General features: G+C 39.0%; 1 protein-coding gene across 1 annotated transcript; it reads left to right on the top strand.

The window, feature by feature from the left end:
- Nucleotides 1–2,593: 2,593 nt before the first annotated feature.
- On the top strand, nucleotides 2,594–25,092 carry LOC105938642 (canalicular multispecific organic anion transporter 1). Its single transcript, XM_036126794.1, has 32 exons — nucleotides 2,594–2,708; nucleotides 3,731–3,907; nucleotides 4,001–4,138; nucleotides 4,928–5,068; nucleotides 5,154–5,276; nucleotides 5,397–5,452; nucleotides 5,537–5,783; nucleotides 5,928–6,112; nucleotides 6,426–6,603; nucleotides 7,715–7,969; nucleotides 8,996–9,061; nucleotides 9,205–9,342; nucleotides 9,464–9,610; nucleotides 9,693–9,777; nucleotides 9,886–9,952; nucleotides 10,080–10,206; nucleotides 11,119–11,295; nucleotides 11,435–11,602; nucleotides 11,862–12,045; nucleotides 12,120–12,261; nucleotides 14,873–14,966; nucleotides 17,103–17,322; nucleotides 18,260–18,414; nucleotides 18,587–18,742; nucleotides 20,015–20,214; nucleotides 21,153–21,279; nucleotides 21,392–21,493; nucleotides 22,066–22,209; nucleotides 22,732–22,890; nucleotides 22,976–23,142; nucleotides 24,673–24,867; nucleotides 24,952–25,092. The coding sequence occupies exons 1-32, from the start codon at nucleotides 2,664–2,666 to the stop codon at nucleotides 25,079–25,081; spliced, it is 4,695 nt and encodes a 1,564-aa protein (XP_035982687.1). The 5' UTR covers nucleotides 2,594–2,663; the 3' UTR covers nucleotides 25,082–25,092.
- The last annotated feature ends 1,031 nt before the right edge of the window (nucleotides 25,093–26,123 follow it).

Genomic DNA, 26,123 nt, shown 5'->3' with positions numbered 1-26,123 from the left:
TAGTGATTTATTTTATTCTTTTTTTTCCGGATGGGCTGTAAATACAAGATAGAAGTCTATTGAATACACAAGTTTGTTATTTTTTTTCTTATTTAATGCCCCTCAAATACATGCATACACGCAAATTAAACTTTATACATAGTTCTAGTAAGATGAAGACATTACGAAGGTCCTAGCATATGCCAATCCGTCTAATTTATAAACAGAAATATTGAGTCGAATTAAAAAATCTTTTGAATATTTTCAGAAGTGTTTTTCTGTAACAAAGTTCATGCATGAAACATAATTTTCAAGCCTTTAATTATGATGATTTTCTGCTTACAGTAAATTAAGGCATGACATTTATGATTAGAATTTTAGGTCAATAATAAAACTTTTTTAATACAGAAATGTGAATTTAACGAAGTTTGTTTAATAGCATCTTAAAGGTTATTTTCAAAAGGTACTTTTAATCTGACAAACTATCCTCATCGACATACACGCCTGACCGAACATAGTAATTTACTGCATATGACTGACAAACCGATCTAGTCATTCATAATTAACAACATACAGTCTGATTCAACCCTAATTATAATATAGTGCAGGCAGGTTCAGTGTAATAAGCCAATTATTAAAAGGTATTCTACATCAACAATTGCATCAAGTTGCAAACTTTGCAGTAACCCAGCATGAGGCGACAGTGGACAGGAACACCATTCAGGAAAAAACCTCCAGCAGAACCTCCTGTGCTCAGTGTGAGTATCTGCCTCGACCAACTGGGGGTTTGAGAAGATGGAGCATAATCTGACCAGTCTCCTTATCACAATTGGTTTGGTTCATGACACAGACCTCGCAAAAACTTACTTTGATGTTTCTTTGGTAACCAAATTGGGTCCAGGTTTTGTAAATGTAGCTGCTGACTGGAGGTGAGAATGAATTCAATCTTCTTCATCTTTTTGTCCAGAACTGGCAGAGATGCAAACACTCAGCATGATGCTACCACCACCATGCTTGACATTCGGTATGATGTTCCTATGTTTTGCTCCAAACATACTTTTTATTGTCTCATTGTTGCTTGGTGGTACCCTTTTTTTTTTTCGTTATTATGCCAAGGCTTCGTTGGTGGCTGCAGAAAGTGTGTTTCTGTGCAACTCCTTACCTGATATTTATTGGGTGGAGGTATCAATAAACCGGATCTCATTTAACAAAGTGCCTGATCATTATGAGGTGGTTGTGTTTCAAATGTAGAAAGACCTACAGCAGGCTTGTCCAGACTTTTCATCACCTTGGCCAAAACCATCAAGTCAAAAGTAGTCGAGGACCAAAACGTAATTAAAAAAAAAGAAGCCAAAATTACCCCAAAACTATACTATGAATTTATATTTTTACGTGCTCCGCAAAATATGAGCATGTAATGTTTTAATCAACCAAATCAGTCAGATATTCTGTAGGAAATGGATGTGTAAATCATTGCAGATGCAGGGTTTTGCACATTTACCTTACTAAAAGACAGTCATCCAGTTTCCAAATTCTTTTTGCCTTGATTGAAAGAAAAAAAAGAACTTCACTGCAAAAAGAACAGAATTTGAAAACGTTTGCTTTATCTTAGCCAGTTTTAATTAAATAAAAATAAATTATGATACAACAAAGTTGGCATTTAAGTAAAAGCCGTTGGGTAGATGTGGTTCGATTTACTTTGAAGTTAAAGAGAATGTAACAAGTTTGGTAATTAGAGGTCAAATACTTCGTGTTGTAGCTGACATTAACAGTCTCCGTCTGCACCAACCACCAGTGCCGGTGGGCCAAACCATTCTTAAATTGCTGTTGGGGGCTGCAAATGATCCCCGGGCCACACTGGACACTCCTAAACTACAGTACTGTCTGGTTTTAGTTAATGTTATTAAAGGTGTGTTTTAAAGCTAAACAGGATGTTTAGCTGTAATAATTTACATAATACAGTTTTCTTATTCACATTAAAAACGGGTATGGCTGCAGCAGCATTACACTGGGTCATTGAAACTGGTGTGCTTTGAACCCACATTCAATTCTAACAAAATCTCCCCAAACTGCTGTTTTCCTAGGTCAGTCTGTTTTTGAATCTCACTTGTGCCACTTTTACTAGTCACTGTTCAGTAGTCACTGTGGGTCTGAAGTCCAACCCCTGCTAGAGGTGAAAAGAAAACAGAAAATGGCAGGAGGCTCATGCAAACAATCACACCCCCTGTCTGGCACACATTTCCCTTGAGCCAGGAATTTTTTGACAGTCCGTGGATTTAAAAAAAAACACCTCAGCAGAGCCGATATCATTCAAACCATATTAGCTGAGAACTTGATTAAATTTAACTTCAGTTTTGAAAAATGTGTGTCATTCCAGACGTAAAAACACTACCAGAAAGAGATCATAACGGTGCCCTCCACCTCTTCTTCTAAACACAGCTCATTTTATTGGTGTTACAGTTTTTTCATGACATTTTTTTTTTAACTTATAAAATAACTTCTCTGCACAGGGAAGTTGCAGAGATTTTGTTTTCCTCTCTACTTCGAAGTCCCCCACAGGAAACTTCCTGTAATTGTCTGTGCACCATGGGAGGACAGAGGAGAGAGCGGTTGTGTCTGCAGTGGAGCAGAGGGCACAAGGCGTCTGGTCTTCCAATCATCGCCAGGCGAGTCAAGTCGACACGATGTGTGCTGTGGCTCTGGAGGGGTTCTGCGGCTCCGTGTTTTGGGTGAGTTTAACCGCCAGAGTTGGTGTTGCTTAAAAGTGTAGTTTTGTCTCGAAATGAATCTCATGATTAGTTTTGATGCACAAGCATGTTATCTGATCTACAGCCTTCAGTGGTTATCTACCCAAATAAAATCTGCAAAATATCCACTAAAAATCTTACTACTGTATGGCCGTTATTGAAAAGTTTACAAGCCTTAGCCTAAATTAGCTTTTCCAGGTTTTCCAACTTAGTCTTTAAACTTTTAGCACACCTTGAGTAATGTTTTACCTCTGTGTGCACATGGTGAACATGTGACTGTGATGAAGCTCACTCTGGACATGGTTCAAGCTGTCCACCCACTATATAGGAAGCGTTTCTGACTTGTAGTGCTGCAGCACATTTCTCTAAAGGAAACAATAATTTATGTAATAGATTATTTCCTTGATCAAAACAAGCTTTCTTCTGCAGAACCCATTGGAGATTGTTCTCGCAAAATATATTCAACGAAGAAAGCAGAACTTTATCATTTTAATTTCTTTAACACTTCTTTTTTTAACACAAGAAAATCAATGTAAAAACCGTCATTTGTGTTAGTGGTTTTTAGACAATGTTTTTTAACATGAGTTAGACAAAAATCTAATTTCTCTTCTAACTCCTATTAGTTTAGACAGAACAAGTCTAAACATTTTACAGTTGTTTTTTTTTTTTTTTTATTTTTTCAGTACTACAAAATGCCATTACCCTGCAGTTTAGAGAATAAACTCATTATTCTAGATTTAGGTTTTAAAATAAAATAATGCCTAGTAATAACTAAAATAATTTCAATTCCTTAATGGGTTCAGGAGCATTTCTGTGAAATCATGGTCAGTGAGTGTTTAAAACAATAAAAACCAAAAAATACAAGTTAAAGCTTTATTATAAGCATCCTCAACTTTTTTTCGTAAACAGAGTTGTAAATGACCGTGAGTGATTGTAATTTGATTGTGCTTGTCCTCTGACGTGTTTATGATGCACGTATGTGCATGTCTGCATTTGTACCCCAGAATGCGTCCTTTGTGGAGAGAGAGGACCCAGACCTCCCTGTATGTGTGGAGCAGACGGTTCTGGTCTGGATCCCACTGGGGTTCCTGTGGCTCTCTGCTCCATGGAACCTCATGCCTTTATGCAGAAGATCGCAAGTAAATACAAAACACCGGACTAAACTCTACCTCTGCAAACAGGTACTGCATAGTTAAAATGCTCTCATTCTTGCTATATATGATGCTGAGATGGAAGGATTTTAATAAAGGCTGATCTGTCCCTCCTCTCCTCAGCTTGTGGTGTTTCTGTTGTTCCTGACGGCCGTTGGAGGTCTGATCGTCACATTAGTGGAAGATTTTGGTCCAAACAGCTCGGCAGAGAAAAATTCAGCTGTGTTCTACACAAACCCAGTCCTCTTCGCTGTCGCATGGGTAAAGCTTAGGCCTTATGTTTGCATATTCAATTCAAATACATTTTATTTATATAACGCTAATTCACAACACATTTCATCTCAAGGCACTTAAATTCAAATTCAATAAAATCATACAGACAGATTGGTCAAAAAGTTTCTATCTAAGGAAACCCAGCAGAATTCATTGAGTCTTGACAAGCAGCATTCACACCTGCGTAGAGCTACAGGGAGAGTTGTCTGCATTGTTGATGGCTTTGCAGCAATCCCTCATACAGAGCATGCATGAAGCGACAGTGGAGATGAAAACTCCCCTTTAACAGGGAGGAGAACCTCCAGCAGAACCAGGCTCAGTGTGAACAGTCATTGCCTCGACCTACTGGAGGTTACAGAATTACAGAGCAGAGACACACAAAAAAAGACAACAAAAGCACAGAAGCACACATTGATCCAGTAATCTGTTCTACATTAGATGGTAATAGCAGGTGATCGGTCTTCCCTGGATGATGTCACAGTTAACAGAACGCCAGAAAGTTGAAATAACAACAAGCAATGCAAATTGGAGAACAGTAGGAGAACTCAGCAGAGTGAGAAAAATAGGCCCTGATGTCCTCCAGTAGCCTAAGCCTATAGCAGCATAACTACAGAGATAACTCAGGATAACCTAAGCCACTCTAACTATAAGCTTTGTCAAAAAGGAAAGTTTTAAGCCTTTTCTTAAAAGTAGATGGGGTGTCACATATTTGCTCCAAAGTTTAGGATGTAAAGATTATTCATAGTATTTTGTGTTTTTATCTGTTTTATTTTTCAGATCCTTGTGCTGTTGTGTCAGGAAGGAGTGAGACGAAAGGAAAGAGCAGTAGACTCTTCTACTCTTTTCTTTTTCTGGTTCCTTCTTGTTCTGTGTGATGTTTTCCCTTTCCAGACGCTCCTACGGGAAGCTCTTAGGCAGGTAAGGGCAACCACAGATTTATATTTAAATGATACATCATTAAATACAGCATCTCTCTCACCTTTTAACATCACTTTCCATCCAGGGAGAGGTGAGAGATATCCCTCGTTTCTCTCTTTTCTACATTTCCTTTGGGCTGGAGGTGATTGCACTGGTTCTCTCCGCTGTGGCAGACATCCCTCCAGAGGCAGAGGAGCTCGTGAAAAAGGTTGGTTTTTGTTGTGCATTCTTTTTTTAATAGTCAAATTAATACTGAAACAAAACAAAATAAACTTCTCGTAATATCCTTATCATCTACTTACATCTCTTTTTGTTGTTTGCATTTCAGAATCCAGAGGCTGGTGCAGCGTTCTTGAGCAGAATCACCTTCAACTGGTTCAACAGGTAAATCCAACATCACTACCGAAAAACTTTGAGCAAAGCCTATTTTTTTGTGCTGCGACCTGAGGCTTCTTCTTGCTTTTCCAGCATGGTGGTGAAGGGCCACAAAACCCCTCTGGTTCAGGAGGACTTGTGGGAGCTGAACGAGACGGACAGCACCGCCTACATCAGCCAGCGTTTCAATCAACACATGCGGTACGAGTTGGGTCTGGCTCGGATCCGATTTCAAAAAAAGTTGAAGAATAAACTGCTCAAAAACCCGAGTAAAGCGGTGGAAGAAGCTTCTCAAAGCAACGGTCTGGGGAAAGGTGTGAGTCAGGATGTGCTGATGATGGTGAGAACTTTTAGATACAACAAAGAACCGTCCAGGTTTTAAGTCCCAATTTATTTCATTTTCAGCAACAACACCGATTCTCTTCCAGGTGGTCCCCATGTGTTGTTGTGTTCCTAAAGAATCTGCTTACATATTTTGCACCAGGAGGAAAAAGGAAAGAAAGAGGAAGAAAAGAAGAAGAAAAATGAAAAAAAGAAGGAGGAAACCAATTATCCAAATGCATGGCTGGTTACCACCCTTTTCAAGACATTTAAATGGATTCTGATTGAATCTGCCTTCTTCAAACTTCTCCAAGACCTTCTGGCTTTTGTCAGTCCTCAACTCCTGAAGTAAGTGAGATTTGTGGAAATAATAATATTTTCAAGTAGCCAAACTGTTCTTTCAAGCAATCTAAAGCTTCATGCAAACAGGTTTGATTTTTTCTTTTTGTAATCTGAGATATTTCACTTCTAAGATTTTCCAGTTCTGCTGTCTGACCTTGTAAATGTCGAAAGATGCAATGTTTAACTGTTTACCTCTTATTGATTGGTCAGAATATCCACAGATAACACTGGGGAAGGCACCCCAGTATAAGATCAAAAAGACGGATATGAGTGTTATGATCATCACAGATGATGGTTAACATTGTATTCTCTCACTCAGGTTGATGATCTCCTTCACTCAGGACAAATCCAGCTATGCCTGGGTTGGGTATTTGTATGCAGTGCTGCTGCTGGTGGTGGCTCTTCTGCAGTCACTGTTGTTGCAGCAATATGTCCAGCGATGCTTTGTTCTAGGGATGAAAGTTCGAGCTGCCCTCATGGCTGCTGTCTACAAAAAGGTAACACATGTTTTTTGTAATTTTATTATTTTTTTTTATTTAACCTTTTTTTTTTAAACTCATTTAAGTAATGACCCACAGGTGGCCTGGCCAAGAAAGGCAGCAGCACACATCATAGAGGACAAGACAGACAACAATAACCAAAGAAACATTAACATTTATGAAGTGCGAGCAATTTGACAAATGAAACACAGGAGTTATTGTAAGAGATACGACATAAAATTAAAAACAGTAACGATTTAGGGTTTAAAACATTAGCACGGTTGTAAATGTTTCCGTTGTCGGTTTCTTTAGATTGAGCAGAAGGCTTTCATTAAAACCAGTTCTGACAGTTCACTGCAAAAACAGAACTAAAAATAAGTACAATGTTCTTAAAGTTAGTGTATTTGTCCTTGATTTGAGCAGGTAAATAAGATGATCTGCCAATGGAATAAGATTTTTGCACTTAAAATGGGAACAATTCATCTCAATCATCTTATTTTGTGCTGGATGTCTAATTATCTTATTTTAGGGGTCAAAATACTAATTCCATTGGCAGATAATCTTATTTACCTGCTTAAATCAAGGACAAATACACTAACCTTAAGAACATTTTACTTATTTTTAGATCCGTTTTTGCTGTGTTTCAGTTCAGATTTAAGGACTTTCTAAGCTGAGGGGGCAGAAAAAAACGAGGTTCTCAGAAGAAAAGTGCATAAATAAGTAAAAACCAAGCCAATAAGAGTCTGGTAAACCAGAGTCATCCAGTGTGTCGCCTTATAGTCAAGGAAGGCCTGCCAGCTAAAATGTGCTGGGAATGAAGGCACAACAACCAGTTTAAACAGCTTTTTTATAGGGAAGTGGTGAAATCTTTACTACCGGAGTCCAAGAACTTTGGGCTATATTAGCTTTTCTGGGTCTGATGAAAGATTGATGGACGGATTAAAAATATATTTAATTGTTTTTGCCCTTATCTCTCTGGCTACATAAGTTATGTACCAACAAGCACTCAATACTTAATAATTACTTGGATGACTATAAAAATACACTTTAAACATTTCTGATATTGGCAATTTCTCAATTTGCTTTCCCTCTCTTTATCGGCCCATTTCTTCTTCTGTCTTCTTTAAAGGCGTTGGTGATGTCGAATGATAACCGCAAAGAGTCAACCGTCGGGGAAACCGTGAACCTCATGTCAGCAGACGCCCAGCGCTTCAACGACGTGACCAACTTCCTCCACCTGCTGTGGTCCTGCCCTCTGCAGATCATCATGGCCATCAGTTTCCTGTGGCTGGAGTTGGGACCTTCAACATTAGCAGGGGTTGCAGTGATGGTGCTAATGGTGCCAGTCAATGGAGTGCTAGCCAACAAGGCCAAAACAATTCAGGTCACTGAAATCAAAAATGAACAAGTTCTTGCTACACCTGATTTATACAAATGTAGATTGTCTGATAACAATAGAACATCTTTGTGTTTAAAGATAACCAAGTATGTAATAAATATAATAAAAGTTTTTTCTTCTTTCAAATTTAAAAACCACACAGAAGTTGGCAGATTTCTCTTCTTCTGTACTTATTCTGTGTAATTATCTGACAGGCAGAACAGCTGCGGTTATAGAGGGTTGGACAACATCTTTGTATTTTGCCCACGTGATATTCACTTATTTTTTTTTTTTTTTTGCTTTGAGCAAAATAATGACTCCTTTAACCAATGTCTTTTATGAGGCTGAGCTATTTGCAATATTTTGTACTTGTTTTAGTACACCATATCTGCCTCTTTTCTGCTCCACGGTCACAAAGCAGATTGCTAAATGCTAGCACTAAAAGACACCCTTTAGTTCAATTAGTAATATGCTCCCAATTCTGCCTTGTGTGCTTAGCCTGAGTCAGCCACAAACACAGCAGGAGCAGAAGAGATGAAAGGAATAGAGAAACTATGTCCTTACAGGGAGCTTCATGTGTCAATAAGGAATGTTTTAATGGACACCTGCAGACTGTGAAAGACGAATTCAACAGTATGCCTCAACCTTGCTCCGGATAAGGAAAGGTTATATTTACAGACTTTATATAAGTCTCAAAAAGCTTCACATCTTTCTCCAATCTAAGAAAATTTAAGAACAAAGATGGAAAGAGGTCATTAAATTCCATCAGTCTGGAAAAGGTTAAAAAAGCCAGATTCTCATTAGGGTCTTTGGTCCTTAGCTAGGCTTTAAATACGTTATCTGCAGATTCTTCAGGACCTCTCTGGGGTCTGATACTCAGCTGTTTATCTTTTAAGCGCTGTGAATGCAGGTATAAATCTTCGACAACCTATTTTGATTGCAGCTTTAGTTGTTAAGGTGTTTGAGTTTTTTTCTATTTTTTGATACTTGTCACATAAGATTAATAATGAGGTGTGTTATATCTGCTTTTAGACAGAAAACATGAAGTTCAAAGACAAGAGATTAAGAATAATGAACGAAATGCTCAATGGAATCAAGGTAATTGTCTTTTCTGATAATGTTCAGAGACTGTTGAACCCCTCCTGACATATTTAGATATATAGATATTAGGTGTGATCTATCTAAACTTTAGATCCACTTCAACATCCCTGTTCCTGCCTTCATCCTCCATGTCTTCTCAGATCCTGAAGCTGTTTGCGTGGGAGCCGTCGTTCCGGACTCAGGTTGAAGACATTAGAGGAGAAGAGCTGAAGGTGATGAGGAAGTTTGCCTATCTCTCATCCGTCTCCACCTTCATCTCCAACTGTGCGCCCGCTCTGGTGACCCATCTCAAATATTTACGAAGGGACTAAAAGACAATAATGGTCCTTGATAAATGTTTTTACTAATTCTGGCTCTGTTTTTATTTTTTTTAATAAATCTTTTGATTTTTATATACAGGTTTCTCTGGCCACGTTTGCGGTGTTTGTTGCTGTGAGCTCAGACAACATACTAACCGCTGAGAAGGCCTTCACTTCCATCTCTTTGTTCAACATCCTTCGATCTCCACTAAGCATGCTGCCAATGCTCATTGCTTCCATTGTGCAGGTGAACACTGTTGTTTTTTGCTGCATGGACACTAGTTAGAGTTGTAATAAAACCTGAAGTATTTATTTTGCTCAAACCCTAGACAGCAGTTTCTAAGAAGAGACTGGAGAAGTTTCTGGGAGGAGATGATCTTGACAGCGACATTGTGCGTCATGACCCTAGTTTTGGTAAGTTACGCATCCAGATGTGCACTGACCAGTGACGCTCACCGAGTGGTCAGGATATCTGACTGGGTGATTTGTTTTAACCTACATCCCTCGCTTTTCTTCTCCTAGACTCTGCTGTCAGCATATGCAATGGTTCCTTTGCCTGGGAAAAAGACTCTGAGCCTCTACTGAAAAAGTATGGCTGTTGTTTTGAGTTCAAAGTTATGCTCGTATATATTCCAGCATGTGGCCACAAAAGTAGCTTCTAAAGCTGCTGTAGTTTGTCAGCGGTAATTGACTCTGCCTTTGTCTGTGTCTCCCAGCGTGTCGCTGGACATCAAGCCAGGCGGGCTGGTAGCCGTAGTGGGAGCTGTGGGCTCAGGGAAGTCCTCGCTCTTGTCAGCCCTCCTGGGAGAGATGAACAGCACCAAAGGCTTCATTAACATTCAGGTAATGCTTGATCTCTGTTTTTGTTTCTCACACTCTGTGCTTAGTGTGTTTTTACTTCTTCTTTGTGGTGATATCAATGGGACTTAGTTGAACTGTTAGTTTTCTACTAAAGAAACACAAATGATGTTTGACAGGCTTCTAAAGAATGCAGTATTTCCATGATTTATAAACAAGCAGTGAGATACTACCGGGAGTACCTGAGCTGCCTTCGGGCGTGCCCAGAAGAAAAGAAATGGGAAGAGTTGTAACCTTTGAAACTATTATTCAAAGCTAATGGGCACAAGCATACAGAAATGTTAAGCTTTGCTTTAGTAAAAAAAATAATATATATATATATATATATATTTAAAAGAAAGGTAAGGTGAAACATCACAAAAAAAACTGGCGACAAACAAAAGTGGATGACAGTGGTCAAGTCCTGGTGGCTATCATGTTGGCGATCCATTTACCCCTGAAATGGAAATATCTTTGTGCATTGTTCTGCTGGCTAACAGCTCTAGCCACATAGCCAAGGCAGCTACTCTGCTTATTATGCATGCAAACACCGTACAGCAAAAATCCATGCAATTCACTGACAAACAGAAATTGTACAGTACTATGAATAGTGAGTGACCTAGCAGTGTATAAACTAACAAATGTGTCTTTGTGCTGGGTGGTAACTTAATCACAAAAGACACAAAAGACTTCTTCACAAACGTACGATGAATGACGTGATCCATGAACAGACAGGTCCATAATAAACAGGAAAGCGCCTGAACAAACAGTTAACAGTCATTAGGCACTGTGAACTTTTTCAAACCTTTTCTGAAAATTACAGAGAACAATTCACCTGTCGACATATGTTTTAAAATAAAAGCATATTTACTGGAGTCGTTCACTGGCACTTTTTGTATCCTTGGTATTTCCTCCCAGGGCTCCCTTGCATTCGTACCACAGCAAGCCTGGATCCAAAATGCCACTCTGCGGGACAACATCTTGTTTGGCTCTCCCTACGAAGACAAGAGGTTCCAAGACGTAGTGGAGGCCTGTGCTCTTGGCCCTGACCTCAAGCTGCTGTCTGCAGGAGACCTCACAGAGATCGGAGAAAAGGTACGCTGATGTGTTCAGGTTTTAGATGTTCAATCATGTGGGTTTTGAGTAAATGTCATAAACCTGACGTAAATGAAAACCTTGCGGGGTTCTGTAAAGCTCATACTACCCTGTGCTGTGCTGTCATCTCTGTTCTTAGGGTATCAACCTGTCAGGAGGTCAGAAACAGCGTGTCAGCTTGGCCAGAGCGGCCTACAGCCAGGCTGATATTTTTCTGTTAGATGACCCCCTGTCTGCTGTGGACTCTCATGTGGGAAAGCATCTGTTTGATAAAGTTATTGGACCCAATGGGCTTCTCAAAAACAAGGTTTGTAGTGATAAAAAAATTGATGTGTTGGATAAAAAAAGCAAAAAAAAAAAAAAAAAAAAAAGAATAAGATCTTGCTTGTATCATTGAATAGATTGAAAAACCCTTCCTGGTGCATCTCAAAGAATTTTAGAAAAGTTGGTGTCTGACCTGTGTGAGGTCTTTGATCACATTGCCCTGCACACAGGAGCGATTATGTATCCAGGCGTAATAATAGACGATTCTTCTTTTATTATTCAATATGCTTTTGTCTCTGCAGACTCGTATCCTGGTGACACACGGTGTTAGTTTCCTGCCTTACGTTGATGAAGTCGTGGTCTTGTTGAATGGACAGATCTCTGAAGTTGGATCCTGCCAGAGCCTCCGCGCCCGAAAAGGAGTTTTCTCTGCATTTTTAGACACATACGCCAAAGAGCAAAGTACTCAGACACATTCAGAAGAAGGTAATCACATGGATTCCCATTTAAAAATCCACAATGTTGGATAAAATATGAATTCTTGATCAATATTCTGTTAGATGAGTATCGTGATGCAGAAGACATAGACTTCATCCCTGACGCAGAGGACACTCAGCCAGACTTTCCTTTGGTGGATGCTGTCTCTCATATCCTGAAGACTGAAAACAGCGTCAGGAGGAGCCAGAGAGGAAACAGAAGCAGGTTTGATCCAACTGTAGTGTACAGAGGCTTTGAATGGCCGTCCCCACAGCAAATCATTTTCATTTAGTTTTCCTACTGATAATGGAAAGTGTGATAATTATGATGGTTCCATCTCTCAGTGCTAAAACTTCATTGCAGTCAACAACTCTGGAAGATTAGTTATGACAAATCTGTTTGTCAACGTGAAAACAGATTTTTCGTAAAGAAAGCCAATAAATAAATCACTATAAAAATATTCACCTCCTTCATATCATCCATCAAAGCACTGAGTCTGTCTGTTAAATCGGGCTGGCACATCTGGAAACCGCCGTTTTTCTCCATTCTTCCTACAAAATAGCTCAGGCTCTACCAGGCTGCTGGGGGATGATGCAGGAACAGCACTTTTTTCAGGCCAGGCACAAATAATTCATAAGACTGAAATCTGAGGTTTGATTAGGCCACCCCTAACATTCGCCTTGTTGTGTTTGAAGCATTTCAGTGTAGCTGTTGCAGCTCCGTGTTGTCTTGCTGAAAAATAAGTTTCCTCCCATGTTGTAGTTTTCTGACAGATCTAATAATATATTTCTTCATCTACTTTCCGCTCTACCTCTACAAGTAATCCAGCGGCTGTTGCTGAGAAGCATCCCCAGAGCGTGGTGCCTCCACCACTGTGCTACTTGGTGGAGAAGATGCTGCATTTGTATGAGCTCCGTTTAGTGTTCGCCCAAACATAGCATGTAATCTGATGATCAAATAGAGCTACATTTATGTCTCATCAGAATAAATAAGCTTCTTCCTGAAGTCCCCCAGACGTGTTTGAGTAAATTCCTGGTTACATATGAGCTTTTTAATTTTGCCACTTTCCCACTTAGCTTTTATTGGTGAAGAACTCAGACAACAGTTGTATGGACAATCTCTCCTGTCTGAGCCACTGAAGATTTTAACTCTTCTGGAGTGGTTCTAGGAGTCTCAGTAGCCTCCCTAACCCTTCATCTTCTTCTATCTCAGTCTCGGTTTGTGAGGACAGTTTGCTCTAGTCAAATTACAAATTTCTTTTTCCAAGATTTAATGGCACTTTAAATGTCCATTGTTTCATAAATCTCTTTGCATCCCTCTCCTGGCTTAAACTGCTCAGTGATATTTTCTGTGAGTTGCTTCTTTGGTCTTCCTGTTATAATAGTAGCAGGAATACTGATGCACCAGACACACGTCAGCTGTACTCAGGTGATCTCCATTTTACTATGTGGGACACTGCTTGCACCTATTAGTCGAACCTCTGTTAAATTAGTTTGGTCACTTTGGGTTGAATCATTTTGCAATCGTTTGCTTCACATTATATGGAGGACCAAGTCTGACATAACTAAAAATAAATGTAGAAATAAATACACGCTCAATACATAAATAAGGATAAAGTAAATGCACAAAAATACAGCAAATAAATACATGTAAGCAGTAATTAAATTATACAATGAGACATAGATGTAAATACCTCTTTTAATTAGCTTATGTATTTAATAATCACCTTATTTATTTTTCATCATAATGGTTAACTTTTTTTATTAATTACTTGGTTTTTAAATGTATTCATTTCTGTTTCTGTTTTAACATTGTTGTCTGTTTTATTCTTCCTTTCTATATTTTCCCCCATTTATTTCTTTAACCCTATTTATTTATGCCTGACCTTTTTCCAATTCTAAGGGGACAACTGTTCCCTATTGGATGGTTAGCATTAGACCTCCTTAGCTAGAATCTACATGTTGCTGCCATCATGGCTGCTGCTACCGTCCGCTGTGAAATTGGCTACCCAGGTTACCTGGGCAGCTAGTGTGACAGCGGCCATTAGCGGCAACCATGATGGCAGCAACATGTAGACTGCCTACTATGGAGGGCTGATGCTAACTAACAGTTGTCCCCTTAAGACCCGCCCTTTCCTCATTTGCATAATGAGGCTGAAATGCATACAGAAATGGAAAAAGGTCAGGAATAAATAAACAGGGTTGGAAGAATAAATGGAGTAAAAATATAGAAAGGAAGAATAATACAGAGGAAAATATTACAACATACACAGAAATAAACACATTTAAAAACTAAGTAATTAATAAACAAAGCTAACAATTACAACAAATTATTAAAAAGAGGAATAAATAAATAAGCTAATTTACATTTATGTCTCATTGTATAATTTCTGCTTACATTTATTTATTTTATGTATTTTTGTGCATTTATCATATGCTTATTTATTAAGCATGTACTTATTTCTATATTTATTTTAGTTATGTCAGGGTTGGTCCTCTGTACACCTTACTTAATAATTCCACATTAGTTTGTATCTATTTTACATCAAAGGGCATTTTTTTTTTTCAAAATATTAAATAGTATTGACCATAATTTCAAAATAATAGGTGTGAAAAACCTAAAGCAGGTGGATATTTTTATAGGCGTTGTATGGGGGGGCGGGGGCAGACATTCTGGGCTTACTTGGTGATGTGGGGAAAAAAAGGAATTATTCCAAAAAAGTTAAATAAATAAATAAAAATAGGACTTTGCAGTTGACAGCTTTGTTATTTCAGCCGGTGCTATGCATGATATACTTTTTTTGTCATTCCTTTTCTGTTTCGTTTCCTCTCTTTAGTTTCAGATTAAGGAAAAACAGCAGTTTAAAAAGACCAGAAAACACAAAGAAAGGTCAGAGGCTAATTGAGAAGGAGACTATGGAAACAGGACAGGTATCACATCTGCCTCGTTCTGTCCTATTCTAGGGTGTTTGTGTTTTTCTGTACCTGCCCTAACCTGTGCTGAACCTTTTCTGCCGCCTGCCGCGTTGTCTCATACACAGAGCTCGGCATTGCCTCTGCTACCACACAAACAGCAGCGAATCAAATCAAGAGCTCAACAAGTTTACTAGACTTGGCTATATTTAAGGACCAGCTTGAGCCCATGTTATTTGCCAGATTGTTTATCTTAGGCTGGGATTTATTTCCTGAATCCTACTGCAAATTTCAAAAAGGTCACGCTCCAAGAAATTGTCCTGCGTGGACCCTCAGATGATTTCCTCCCTGACTTATTCAGTCACGTCCTAGGGAAATTACTACAGATCCTAGGAATCACATTCCATTCTATAGTCTTCTAACCTCCCACCGTCCTGCATCAGTAACCTGCAGTTGTCTTTTTCTGGCCATCTCCTGAGAATTATAAAGAAGGAAGTATTTATAAAACAACAGTTACCGTAGCTTTCTACTTATACAGACTTATACAGAAAAAAGTTTATACCCTCTCCTTTTTCCAGCTATAAACCGCTGGTCTAGCTTCAGAGTCTTGGTTTCATTTATACTATAGTTTATCCAGGATGGAAGAGTCTATTACCAGACGTCTCACAAAAAACATGTCAACCGCAAAAAAAAAACAAAAAAAAACAAAAAAAAAACTTATTAAGGACATGTACATAAAATAGGAAAAATACTAAAGATATAAAGGCTTGGCAAGGAGAGAGAGAGCTAAAGGTGACTTAAGCAGAAGTAAAACTAAACATTTAAAATGCTATTTTGTTTAAAAAAAATTACTTAAAAACAAAATCGCAATCTGGACAAAAATGTTGTTGTAGTGTTTGGTTGTGATGGTCAGAAACGTCTATGACCGTATATGACCGGGCAGACTGAAGTACTAGGACCTCACCAAACACAGAATGGGAGATGGAGCCTCCCAGTCGATGCAGCCGTCTGGTAAAAGAGCCTCACCAGCCCCCTCTATATCAGCTGTTCTGATCATTTAAACTTCCGGTTCATGGAAGAGCTTCTAAACCATGACAATAATGAGTTATTTTGCATCCAATTATTAAGAATTTTTAGAAGCACTTATTTTACAGAAGAAAAGTCTTCCCGGATTAGCATTTGAGGTCCCAACTTTAGCCTCAGCGCCAGCCTGCAACTCAAAGGTTCAACAACGAGCGTTTTAAATTTTGAGTGACCAGAAATGGCGCACATACTGTAACACCCCTATCTGTCAAAGACTTTGAGACGCCAGCTAACCACAGTAGCCACATCATCCAATGGATGGAGGAAACATGGAAAAGTGGTGAATATTTCTTAGAGAGGGCGGCGTTCCAAAAGCGCTTCAAGTTTCATCCTTGGAGGTCACAACAGACCCCATAACAACATCTAAAGCACAGCAGGCATTACTTGGCCCAATTAATCAGTGTTCATGATTCGACTGTAGGAAAAAAACTGGGCAAAAATAGCATCCATGGAAGAGTTCCCAGGTGAAAATCTATGCTGACACATATTTTCCATTAAAAAAACACATGTTGCTTCTTGGCATTCAGGTCAACTCCCCACCAAAAACTCCAGAAGGTGAGTGACTGGGCACCAGTTTGTAATGTAAAGGAAGTAGATCAGAGAGCAGCTATAGTGATGCTTTTGGCATGGCCTAGTCAAAGTCTTGCCTCATGTCCATTTAAGATGAGGTGCTGGGACCTTACACTGTCTCTTTATTATTTAATACCCTCCAGTTGGGCTTATTTAGAACGATCCCGCAAAGAGGAGTGGACCAGAAATTCTTCCATTGCCAGATATTGCAAAGTATAGATGGCTGGTGTTGCACAGCAACTACTTTTTCACATTGGCTGGCATAATAATTAGGTTTGAGAGGAATTGCTTTTTTTCATAGCTTTTCTCACCTAATAAGTGAAATCATAATTTGCAAACTGCTATTTGCATTCACTCATAATTCTTTTTTTTTGATGATAAAAAAAAGCATGACATAAAAAGAAAAGAAAAAAGGAAAGGAATTTGTAAAAGACCAAATGCCTTTTCACAGCATTGTACTCAAAGTGTTTCCCCGGTGCGTGTTTTCTGTTTTACCTCCAGGTTAAATTCTCAGTCTGCATCCAGTACGTGCGAGCCATGGGATGGGGATATGCTTTTTTGGCCCTCTTCGTTTATTTAATGCAGAATGTTGCTTTCATTGGTCAAAACCTGTGGCTGAGTGACTGGACCAACGATGCAGTGGAGTATTACAACCAGACGTACCCTTCCTGGAAGAGGGACACCAGGGTGGGGGTGTTCGGGGCTCTTGGAATGGCTCAGGGTAACTGAACAGTATTTATATAATTTATCTCATATAACACATAAGGTAAACTTTGCTGAGTTTTGAACAACTAAATGTGTACCAACTCATAGCACTGCTTAAGGGGCTGACTTTACTTCTATTTGTTTTAACTGTATTTGGCACCATAGAAAACAGAAACTCCCTCCTGCTGACTAGGTCACCTGTCTGATGAAATGTACTATCGGCCGTCGCCATGACACCACACATTTTTCTATGTAACAACATTTTCTATGTTCCATTGATCAAAACCTTGATATTTCATCCTTTGAGCTCAAATGGAGTTGAGCTTGTTCTGTAGTCACAGGATCTTGGCATCTTTCAGTCAGTCCTGTCCATAACAAACTATTGGAGAGTTGAATGTGAGGCTGTCCACACTCTTCATATCTCAGGAAGTACTAGTAATAGCAAGCTGAATCTGGTATCATTGGAAAGCAGAGGTTCTGCTGAAGAGAACCATAGGTGTCATTCTGGTCGGACTAAAGCCCTCAGGGAAGAACCTCAAGCTGTCCAGCTGTAGGAATTGAAACATTCAGTCCTTCTCCATCCTGCTACTCAACCAAACGTAATACTCTTAGAGTCTGAATGCTCATTATGGAAGTTTGGAACACTGATTTATGTTTCGTACTAATGCATTTTATGTATATTTTTAGATCTCGCTGATGAACTGTTTCTGTTATGATTTTCAAAATAACACAGCAGGAAAATTTTCCCTGCAAACGTACATTAAATATTTCCATCTCATGTTGATTTCAGGCGTTTGTCCCAATTTGGGTTCTAAAACAGCTTAAGGAACCAAACTCAACTAAAAAAAAATATTTTTTAAAATTTTCTTTAATTTTAATAACCAAAATCATCCTTTTGTGCAAAATGAAAGCGATTTGTCCCAGCACCCCTTCATGTTATAAACTGTTTCCAGGTTTCTTTGTGTTCCTCGGCACACTGCTCCTGGCCAATGCTGCAGTCAACGCATCTCGTATTCTGCATTCAAGGCTGCTTGACAACGTCCTTCGAGTCCCCATGGTTTTCTTTGACACCACACCGGTCGGAAGAGTCCTCAATCGCTTCGCGAAGGTGGAGTTTAATGATCACCTTTGTAAATCTTATCCTGTCTGTTGTGAGTTGTTTTCCTTTTTGCTTCCTTGTATGGGCTTTTTGAAATTTGTTGTGAAAAAAATGATAAAATCGCTTTTGACTATTACAGTTTGAACTGTTGAATATTAACTTTCTTGAGCTGTTCGTGCAGGACTTGTTCACATTGGATGAAGCCCTTCCACAGTCGTTCAGCTCCTGGATCATGTATCTGCTGGGCGTGCTGGGGACACTGGTTTTCCTCTGTCTTTCCACGCCTTTCTTCATCATCGTCATCATTCCTCTGGCTGTGATCTACTTCCTTGTACAAGTGAGTTAACCCAGAAAGTGATGTGACGTAACATGGTAAAGCCCATCAGCAGGACACCCATCCATCGACTATCAGTCCAGTAATGCAAACACAGGTGTTGCCATCTTGTCCAACTCCATCTCATGTTCTCAAAGCACAGAACAGGCTCCTGCATTAAGCCCCAAAGAACAATGTCACCTAAACCTAATCAATCTTAATTTTGCTGTTACCAAGTCACTGCCCCATCCTCTTAAATTGTCGGCAGCTGGTTAATGGTATATAGAGGGCTACACGGAAAATAGCTCCGTCTGAGCCGACAGCTTAACCTCTCGACCTCAGCACCTTTGTGTGTTGCTATTATCTATAAGAGTGCAAACCAGATGGCCCCTGTCTTCTCTAGATTGGGAGAGATGCTGTCTATGCTTTCGAATTATAAAATGATTGCTCTTCATAGACCATTCAGGCATAAGTTATATTTAGAACTTTAAGACTAAATATTAGTCATGTTTTTTAATCAGCCAGTTTTTAAAACTGAAAGGTTTCAGAAACCTTTAACTCAGGAAAACTTTCTTTCATGTGCTTCTAATCTATAAAATAATAAAAAAGGTGATTTAATGCTATTTTTTAATAAAATTGAATAACTTTCATTTTCAACAAGAGCTAATAATGATTCAGTATCGACCAACATTTTGTATTTATCAGGACTTCTACTGATGTTTCACTGAGATTCCCACCATATGCATGGCTGTGGTGTCAACATTAAAATGATCTACTAATTATTTGCAGGCTGCAGAAGTTTGAAAAATCTCTGCACACAAAGATTTCACTGGTTTCTCTTGCATGAAATGCTCCATAAACAGTAACACTCTAATTACATTTTTGTTTACAAAGGATATTTTCATTTAAACAAACTATTTGCCTGCACAGCCGATGTCAGAAGATGTAACAATTCAATCTTTTCTTTTGAAAGAATCAGATTTGGGCTCGTCTTTTCAATGTAATTACAAATGTGTAGCTAAATTATCAAATTACCTGAAGGGCTGTTTTCCTGAAAACGTCTTGAAAAGTAAAAGGAGCACATGGTTTCCTAAAAACAGCAGGATTTCTCACCTTTGGCTTTTATTGAGGCTTCACATTTTTTAAATATTAATTTTCAAAAATCAGTGTCCGTGTTTTCAATCTCTTTGTATTTTAACACAACTGTAATACTTTTAGGCAGCTGATGGCGGATCAAAGTGACCAAACTCTTGTATCAAACCTGATTTAATCTTTTTTCTCTCTCTCCACTCCCAGCGATTCTACATAGCCACTTCCCGACAGCTGCGCCGCCTGGAGTCGGTGTCTCGCTCTCCTATATACTCTCACTTTGGCGAGACCGTGTCGGGCCTGTCCGTGATAAGAGCCTACAACCATCAGGAGCGGTTTTTGAAACACAATGAACAAACTATCGATGAAAACTTGAAAACTATCTATTTCAGGATAATGTCTAACAGGTCAGTATGGAAGGGCACCTTCAAAAAAAAAATAGTTTGTATTTCTCATTTGTTCCTGTAACTCAACTGTTATGAACCCAATGTGGATTTTGGTGCGTTTTATCTGGAGCATCAGGCAAGGCAAGCTTCTCCCTAAAATCCCTAAGTGATTATAAATTAAAGTTAGGTGTACTCAAGACCAACTCTTGTGGTGTACTCTGCAGGCTCTACTCCTTGTGTTTTTTTTTTGCATTAACTTGAAGGATTTCTCTGGCTTCCTCACGGTGCAACCTCTACAAAAACTAACCGTATGGGCCCCATTGTGTTTCTGCCCTTTTCAATCTCCCTAAGCATGTCATTGCTTAGGGAGATTTCTTCTCGCAGCCCTAAAACTCAACAATATCACCCAAATGTATCACTTAATACAACAACACATATAATTATAGCAGTGGGTCTGAAAATGTGGCGAGTTTATATATTGTCTTCCAGTTGGATTAGGGCCCAGAAAATGTCAACCAGCCTTTAGGAGAGATGCTAAGGCCTTTCATTGCCACACAAATTTCCACTGTTTCTTGTCACATAAACCCACCTGTACATGGTAAAGGTAGATGAAAACTCAGAAGTGTTATAAAATGTTGCCCTACTTTAAGCAATGGAAAACAAATCATGGTCATGTGGAGCCACCGTGGGAAGCCAACATCTACCCAAAGTTCTCCGTCCTCCCAAGAGGGAGAACTCATGACAAAACTCATGACAAAACGTGGGCATATTATGCGCTGTAACTACTGGTCTATAACGGATCCTGCAGGTAGCCAGCTCACATGTTAGTAAGCCTGCTCAAGCTGCATCGTGTCCCCTTGTTGCAGGTCTCACTGTGGACCTTTGTGGGCCTTTAATTCCTCTTGTCTAGCATGTGTTTATGTTTATAGGGTTCTCTGTGGTGTTTGTTTGCTCAACAGATGGCTGGCCATCCGTTTACAGTTTCTCGGAAACCTTGTGGTGTTTTTTGCCGCCCTGTTTGCTGTCATATCCAGAGACTCCATTGACAGCGGTCTGGTTGGTCTCTCTATATCATACGCCTTGAATGTGAGTCACTTAATCCCAATCGGAAAGCAAAACGTACGCGACTAGAACAACAGTATTAATAGTAACCCTGAATATTTTAATGAAAACTTCTGTTTCCTGTTGTGGTTTCCAGGTAACTCTAACCCTCCACTTGGTGGTGAGGTTAACCTCAGAGCTGGAGACTAATATTGTAGCCGTGGAGAGAGTGAGTGAATACTCGGAGCTTGAGAATGAGGTATGTTGACAGTCCTCTGCTGTTAACTTTAATGGTATACACACATCTGCTCTCTGTTAGCTGAACTCTTCTGGTTACTTTCTGCAGTTTGGTTAAACCTGTGATAGGATTCCTTTTTTAAAGTTATGACTTTTCTGTGATGATGAGATGTTTTGTGTCGTTTTAACTGTAGTGGCTGAGAGTTCATAGTTCCAGATAAATCCTGATGTCTTCTCTGGTCACTTCAACGCTTATTTTCTTACCAATAAGCTGTATTTGCAGTTTGAATCTAGTTCATGCTTCCAAAAATGTTTAGCATTCAATCATGATGCAGAACTTTCAACATTTGTTTTCTTTCTAAAACCCAAATGTATCTCTTTATCCACCTAGAAGAAAGGTTCTACCTAAAAATGACACCTAGTGGCACAACTTAGGTCTTACATTAAACACAAAATTGCCTCCTACATAATTTTTTCCCCCTATTAATATATCAACATTATTGTGCCACAAAGAACATTTAGATGATTGCTTGGGGTCAGACAGACATCATAGTGGACCCTCAGACCAGCACTGATGAACCGGTTCTTCCACAGGCTCCCTGGGTGACCCAGCATCGACCTCCTGAGAAGTGGCCAGAGGCAGGAAGGCTGCAGTTTTTAGACTATAAGGTCCGTTACAGACCTGAACTGGACCTGGTCCTGAAAGGGATTACCTGTGACATCGCCAGCACTGAGAAGGTTTGTCTGTCACTGTCCAGGGATATGTAAACCATTGGTTAATGTAAACCTTTTTCTTTTTGAAGAATTTAAATAAAGAACCCCCCTGAACCAACAGTGTGGTTTAAATGTTGCTAATTAAGTGTTTGTATGATTGTTTACAAAGCAAGAGGAGCAGCACTTGATCATTAAAATACAATTTATAACAGATTTAATAAGGAATACAAGATTTTTAAGGATTTTATCCAACCTTCCTAATTGCTAATTCCTTTTTCATATTATTGCATAGAGAGCATTTATTAGATACATGGAAAAACACTTATTGAGAGAAATGTAATCTGCAAAGTTTCCCACACTTCTGTCTTTATATTATCTCAGTGGAGCTAGTCGGTTATTCTGCATGCAGATCTGCTCCTTAAAACCGCTCTTTTCTCTTCTTTTATTGTAAGATAAGGTGGAATAATGGCTTTAAACACTCTTGGTTGTTGATTCTTGAAATACACTATTTAGCAGCTTTAATGTCTTTTCTTTCATTAATTCCAGATTGGTATAGTGGGCCGCACGGGAGCTGGAAAATCAAGCCTGACAAACTGCCTGTTCCGCATTATCGAAGCAGCTGAAGGACGTATCCTCATCGATGATGTAGATATCTCCACAATTGGACTCCACGATCTGAGAAACAGGCTCACAATCATCCCACAGGTGAACATGAAAGACACAAACAAATGCACATACAACATCCTACTTTTTGATAAGTACACTAACATATCTGATTCTTTGAGCACAGGATCCAGTCTTGTTCTGTGGTTCGCTGAGGAGGAACTTAGATCCGTTTGACAAGTTCAGCGACGAGGAGATCTGGAAAGTCCTTGAGCTCTCTCATCTGAAGGATTATGTAGCTGGGCTGCAGGAAGGATTACAGCATGAGGTTGCAGAGGGAGGAGAAAACCTCAGGTGGGCTGACTCATCTATAACAGTGTTTACAATTTAAATCACAGTACACAGGACATCTTGCTGCTGAAAAAAAAAAATCACTTATAAGATGTCAATAATTGTGTAATATAACCTATAACTCAGATTTTACTCAATACTTTTAGTAAACTGATGCAAGGGTTCGGTTTTCTGCAAAGATGAGATGATTGCTGAAAAATTATCCCCCAACAATGTTGTTTCCAGAGAAGGAGAAGAAATTATTTTCTGTCTTCTCATAGGCTCCAATATTTCCCATATTGAGTGCCACAAAAAAAAATGTTGCTCCTTCACTGACTTAGCCTATTTCTGGGGTTTTGGGGATACCTGTTTTGATACCAGAGAATGACAGCTTAAGTAAATATAAAAAACAACAACATTAAAGGTCTCAAATAAAACTAACAGCAGTTAAAAAAAACTACCTTAATATAAACAGCCAAACACAGTGGTGGTAGTGTAATGGTGTTGGTCTGCTTTAGGACTTTGCTGTTTTCCTATTATTGATGGAACCACACATTCTGGTCTCTTGCAGAAAATCCTTAAAGTGTGTGTCCGACCATTTGTTCTGATTAGATTCTGTAGCGGATTCTCAAACAGGCCGTTTATGCTCAAAAACCTTCCAGTGTGGCTGAACTCAAGCAACTATGCAAATACGTGAGGGCCAAAATCCATCCACACCCTTGTGAAAAACTCCTTTTTAGTTACGTTCTCTAAATACTTGATAGACGTGGTTGACGCCAAATGTAACTTTATCTTATAGGGCCAGAGTTGGTTTGGTTAGCTATTTTCCCACAGTAAATTAAATCATAATTTCAAAGTTGTGTAAAATTTAGTTTGAACTGAAATGTGTCGCAAATTGTTAATGTGGCAAACGCTTTTTTATAGCCTTGTATACAAAACACTTGTGCCTAGGCCAATCCTAACGAAAAAAAACTACCTTAATATAAACAGCCAAACACAGTGGTGGTAGTGTAATGGTGTTGGTCTGCTTTAGGACTTTGCTGTTTTCCTATTATTGATGGAACCACACATTCTGGTCTCTTGCAGAAAATCCTTAAAGTGTGTGTCCGACCATTTGTTCTGATTAGATTCTGTAGCGGATTCTCAAACAGGCCGTTTATGCTCAAAAACCTTCCAGTGTGGTTGAACTCAAGCAACTATGCAAATACGTGAGGGCCAAAATCCATCCACACCCTTGTGAAAAACTCCTTTTTAGTTACGTTCTCTAAATACTTGATAGACGTGGTTGACGCCAAATGTAACTTTATCTTATAGGGCCAGAGTTGGTTTGGTTAGCTATTTTCCCACAGTAAATTAAATCATAATTTCAAAGTTGTGTAAAATTTAGTTTGAACTGAAATGTGTCGCAAATTGTTAATGTGGCAAACGCTTTTTTATAGCCTTGTATACAAAACACTTGTGCCTAGGCCAATCCTAACGAGTGTCCACATGTTGTTTTATTTTAATTTCTGAGAGCTCCAGTTAAAATTTGAACATCTGCTCCTCTCTTGTCAGTGTTGGGCAGAGGCAGCTGCTGTGTCTGGCTCGAGCGCTGCTGAGAAAGTCTCGCATCCTGATTCTGGACGAAGCCACAGCAGCCGTTGATCTGGAGACAGACAACCTGATTCAGAAAACTATCCGCAAAGAGTTCTCCCACTGCACGGTCCTCACCATCGCCCACCGCCTGCACAGCATCATGGACAACTCCAGGTGAGTCCTGACTCTCATTTATTACAGCCTGACATGAAAGCTGCTCAGTGGGTTATGATGTTAACACATGTTTCTGCTCCACAGGGTGATGGTCCTTGATGCTGGTCAAATAGTGGAATTTGATTCTCCAGACAATCTGATGGAAAGGCAAGGCCATTTCTACTCCATGGCAAAGGATGCTGGGATAACACAAGAAAGCTTAACAGCTCTCTAAAATTTTTTTGATCTAGTGTAATATATATATATATATATATATATATATATATATATATATATATATATATATATATATATATATATATATATATATATATATATATATATAATATGTATGTATGTATGTATGTATGTGTGTGTGTGTGTGTGTGTGTGTGTGTGTGTATTATATATATAATGTCCTGTTCTTTTGTGCTTCATTTGATAACCATACATACATTTTGATGCATATTTAAAGGGCAAAAAATGTACTTGTATGTGTTTAAGTTTCCTGAAATATTGCTTTACTGTTTATTGTTCAGAATGTAAACATGCTTCATATTTCAAAGATGCCATAAGTTCATCTTTCGAAATCTGAAACATTAGAGCGCTATTTACTAAAACCAGCCGCTGCAGAGACAGTTTTTTTCACCAGACTGTCACTTTGATGAACACCCAACATCTGTGTACCCATATAATTTTTGCTCCAAGCTGACCGTGTCTTCTTCTTTTGTTGAACATTCATATTTAGAAGAAAAATATGTCTATGCACCTTTTTTGGAAATTGTACTTTAAATATTATTGAGAGTGAAGTGGAAGTCAAAATCCTGTTTGTATGAAGTAATTTGGCGATTAAAACGGATTCTAAAGTGCCGTCAGGTCTCAGCGTCTAGATGCATTGCCGTTTGTCTCTGTGTTGCCCTGGTATAGACTGGCAACCCGTCCATTTTCTACCCTGCCTCTCATCCATTTTAACCAGGCTTGTAACATGTGTGGAGGATGTAACTGAAGTGACTGACTGCTAATTGTGAAGGAAAAATTATACTCCAAACTCATTTGGCCCATTTTAGAATAGAATAATGTTGATTGTACAGTGATGTATGTTAATAAAACTATTGTATTCTATTCTTTTGGCTGAATTCACCACACAACTCAGAGACAAATATGTTTCAGTAACGTGTAATTGCCTCAAAGACCGAGAGCTTCATTCAACTGCATTCTGCGGTTTCTCACCTCAGCATCATTACGCTTGCCATTATCTGGTAATTTAAACAATTTTG

Source organism: Fundulus heteroclitus, chromosome 22 (genome assembly GCF_011125445.2).
Source record: "Fundulus heteroclitus isolate FHET01 chromosome 22, MU-UCD_Fhet_4.1, whole genome shotgun sequence".
Lineage (NCBI taxonomy): Eukaryota > Metazoa > Chordata > Actinopteri > Cyprinodontiformes > Fundulidae > Fundulus > Fundulus heteroclitus.
The sequence above is the reverse complement of the archived record's forward strand: the minus strand, read 5'-3'. Positions and strand labels throughout refer to the sequence as shown.

Coding starts and splice junctions, on each gene's coding strand:
- LOC105938642 (XM_036126794.1), top strand. CDS start 2,664: ATGTGTGCTGTGGCTCTGGAGGGGTTCTGCGGCTCCGTGTTTTGG. Junction 4,139..4,927: donor TCCTCTTCGCTGTCGCATGG/GTAAAGCTTAGG, acceptor TTTATTTTTCAG/ATCCTTGTGCTGTTGTGTCA. Junction 14,967..17,102: donor AGACTATGGAAACAGGACAG/GTATCACATCTG, acceptor TTTTACCTCCAG/GTTAAATTCTCAGTCTGCAT.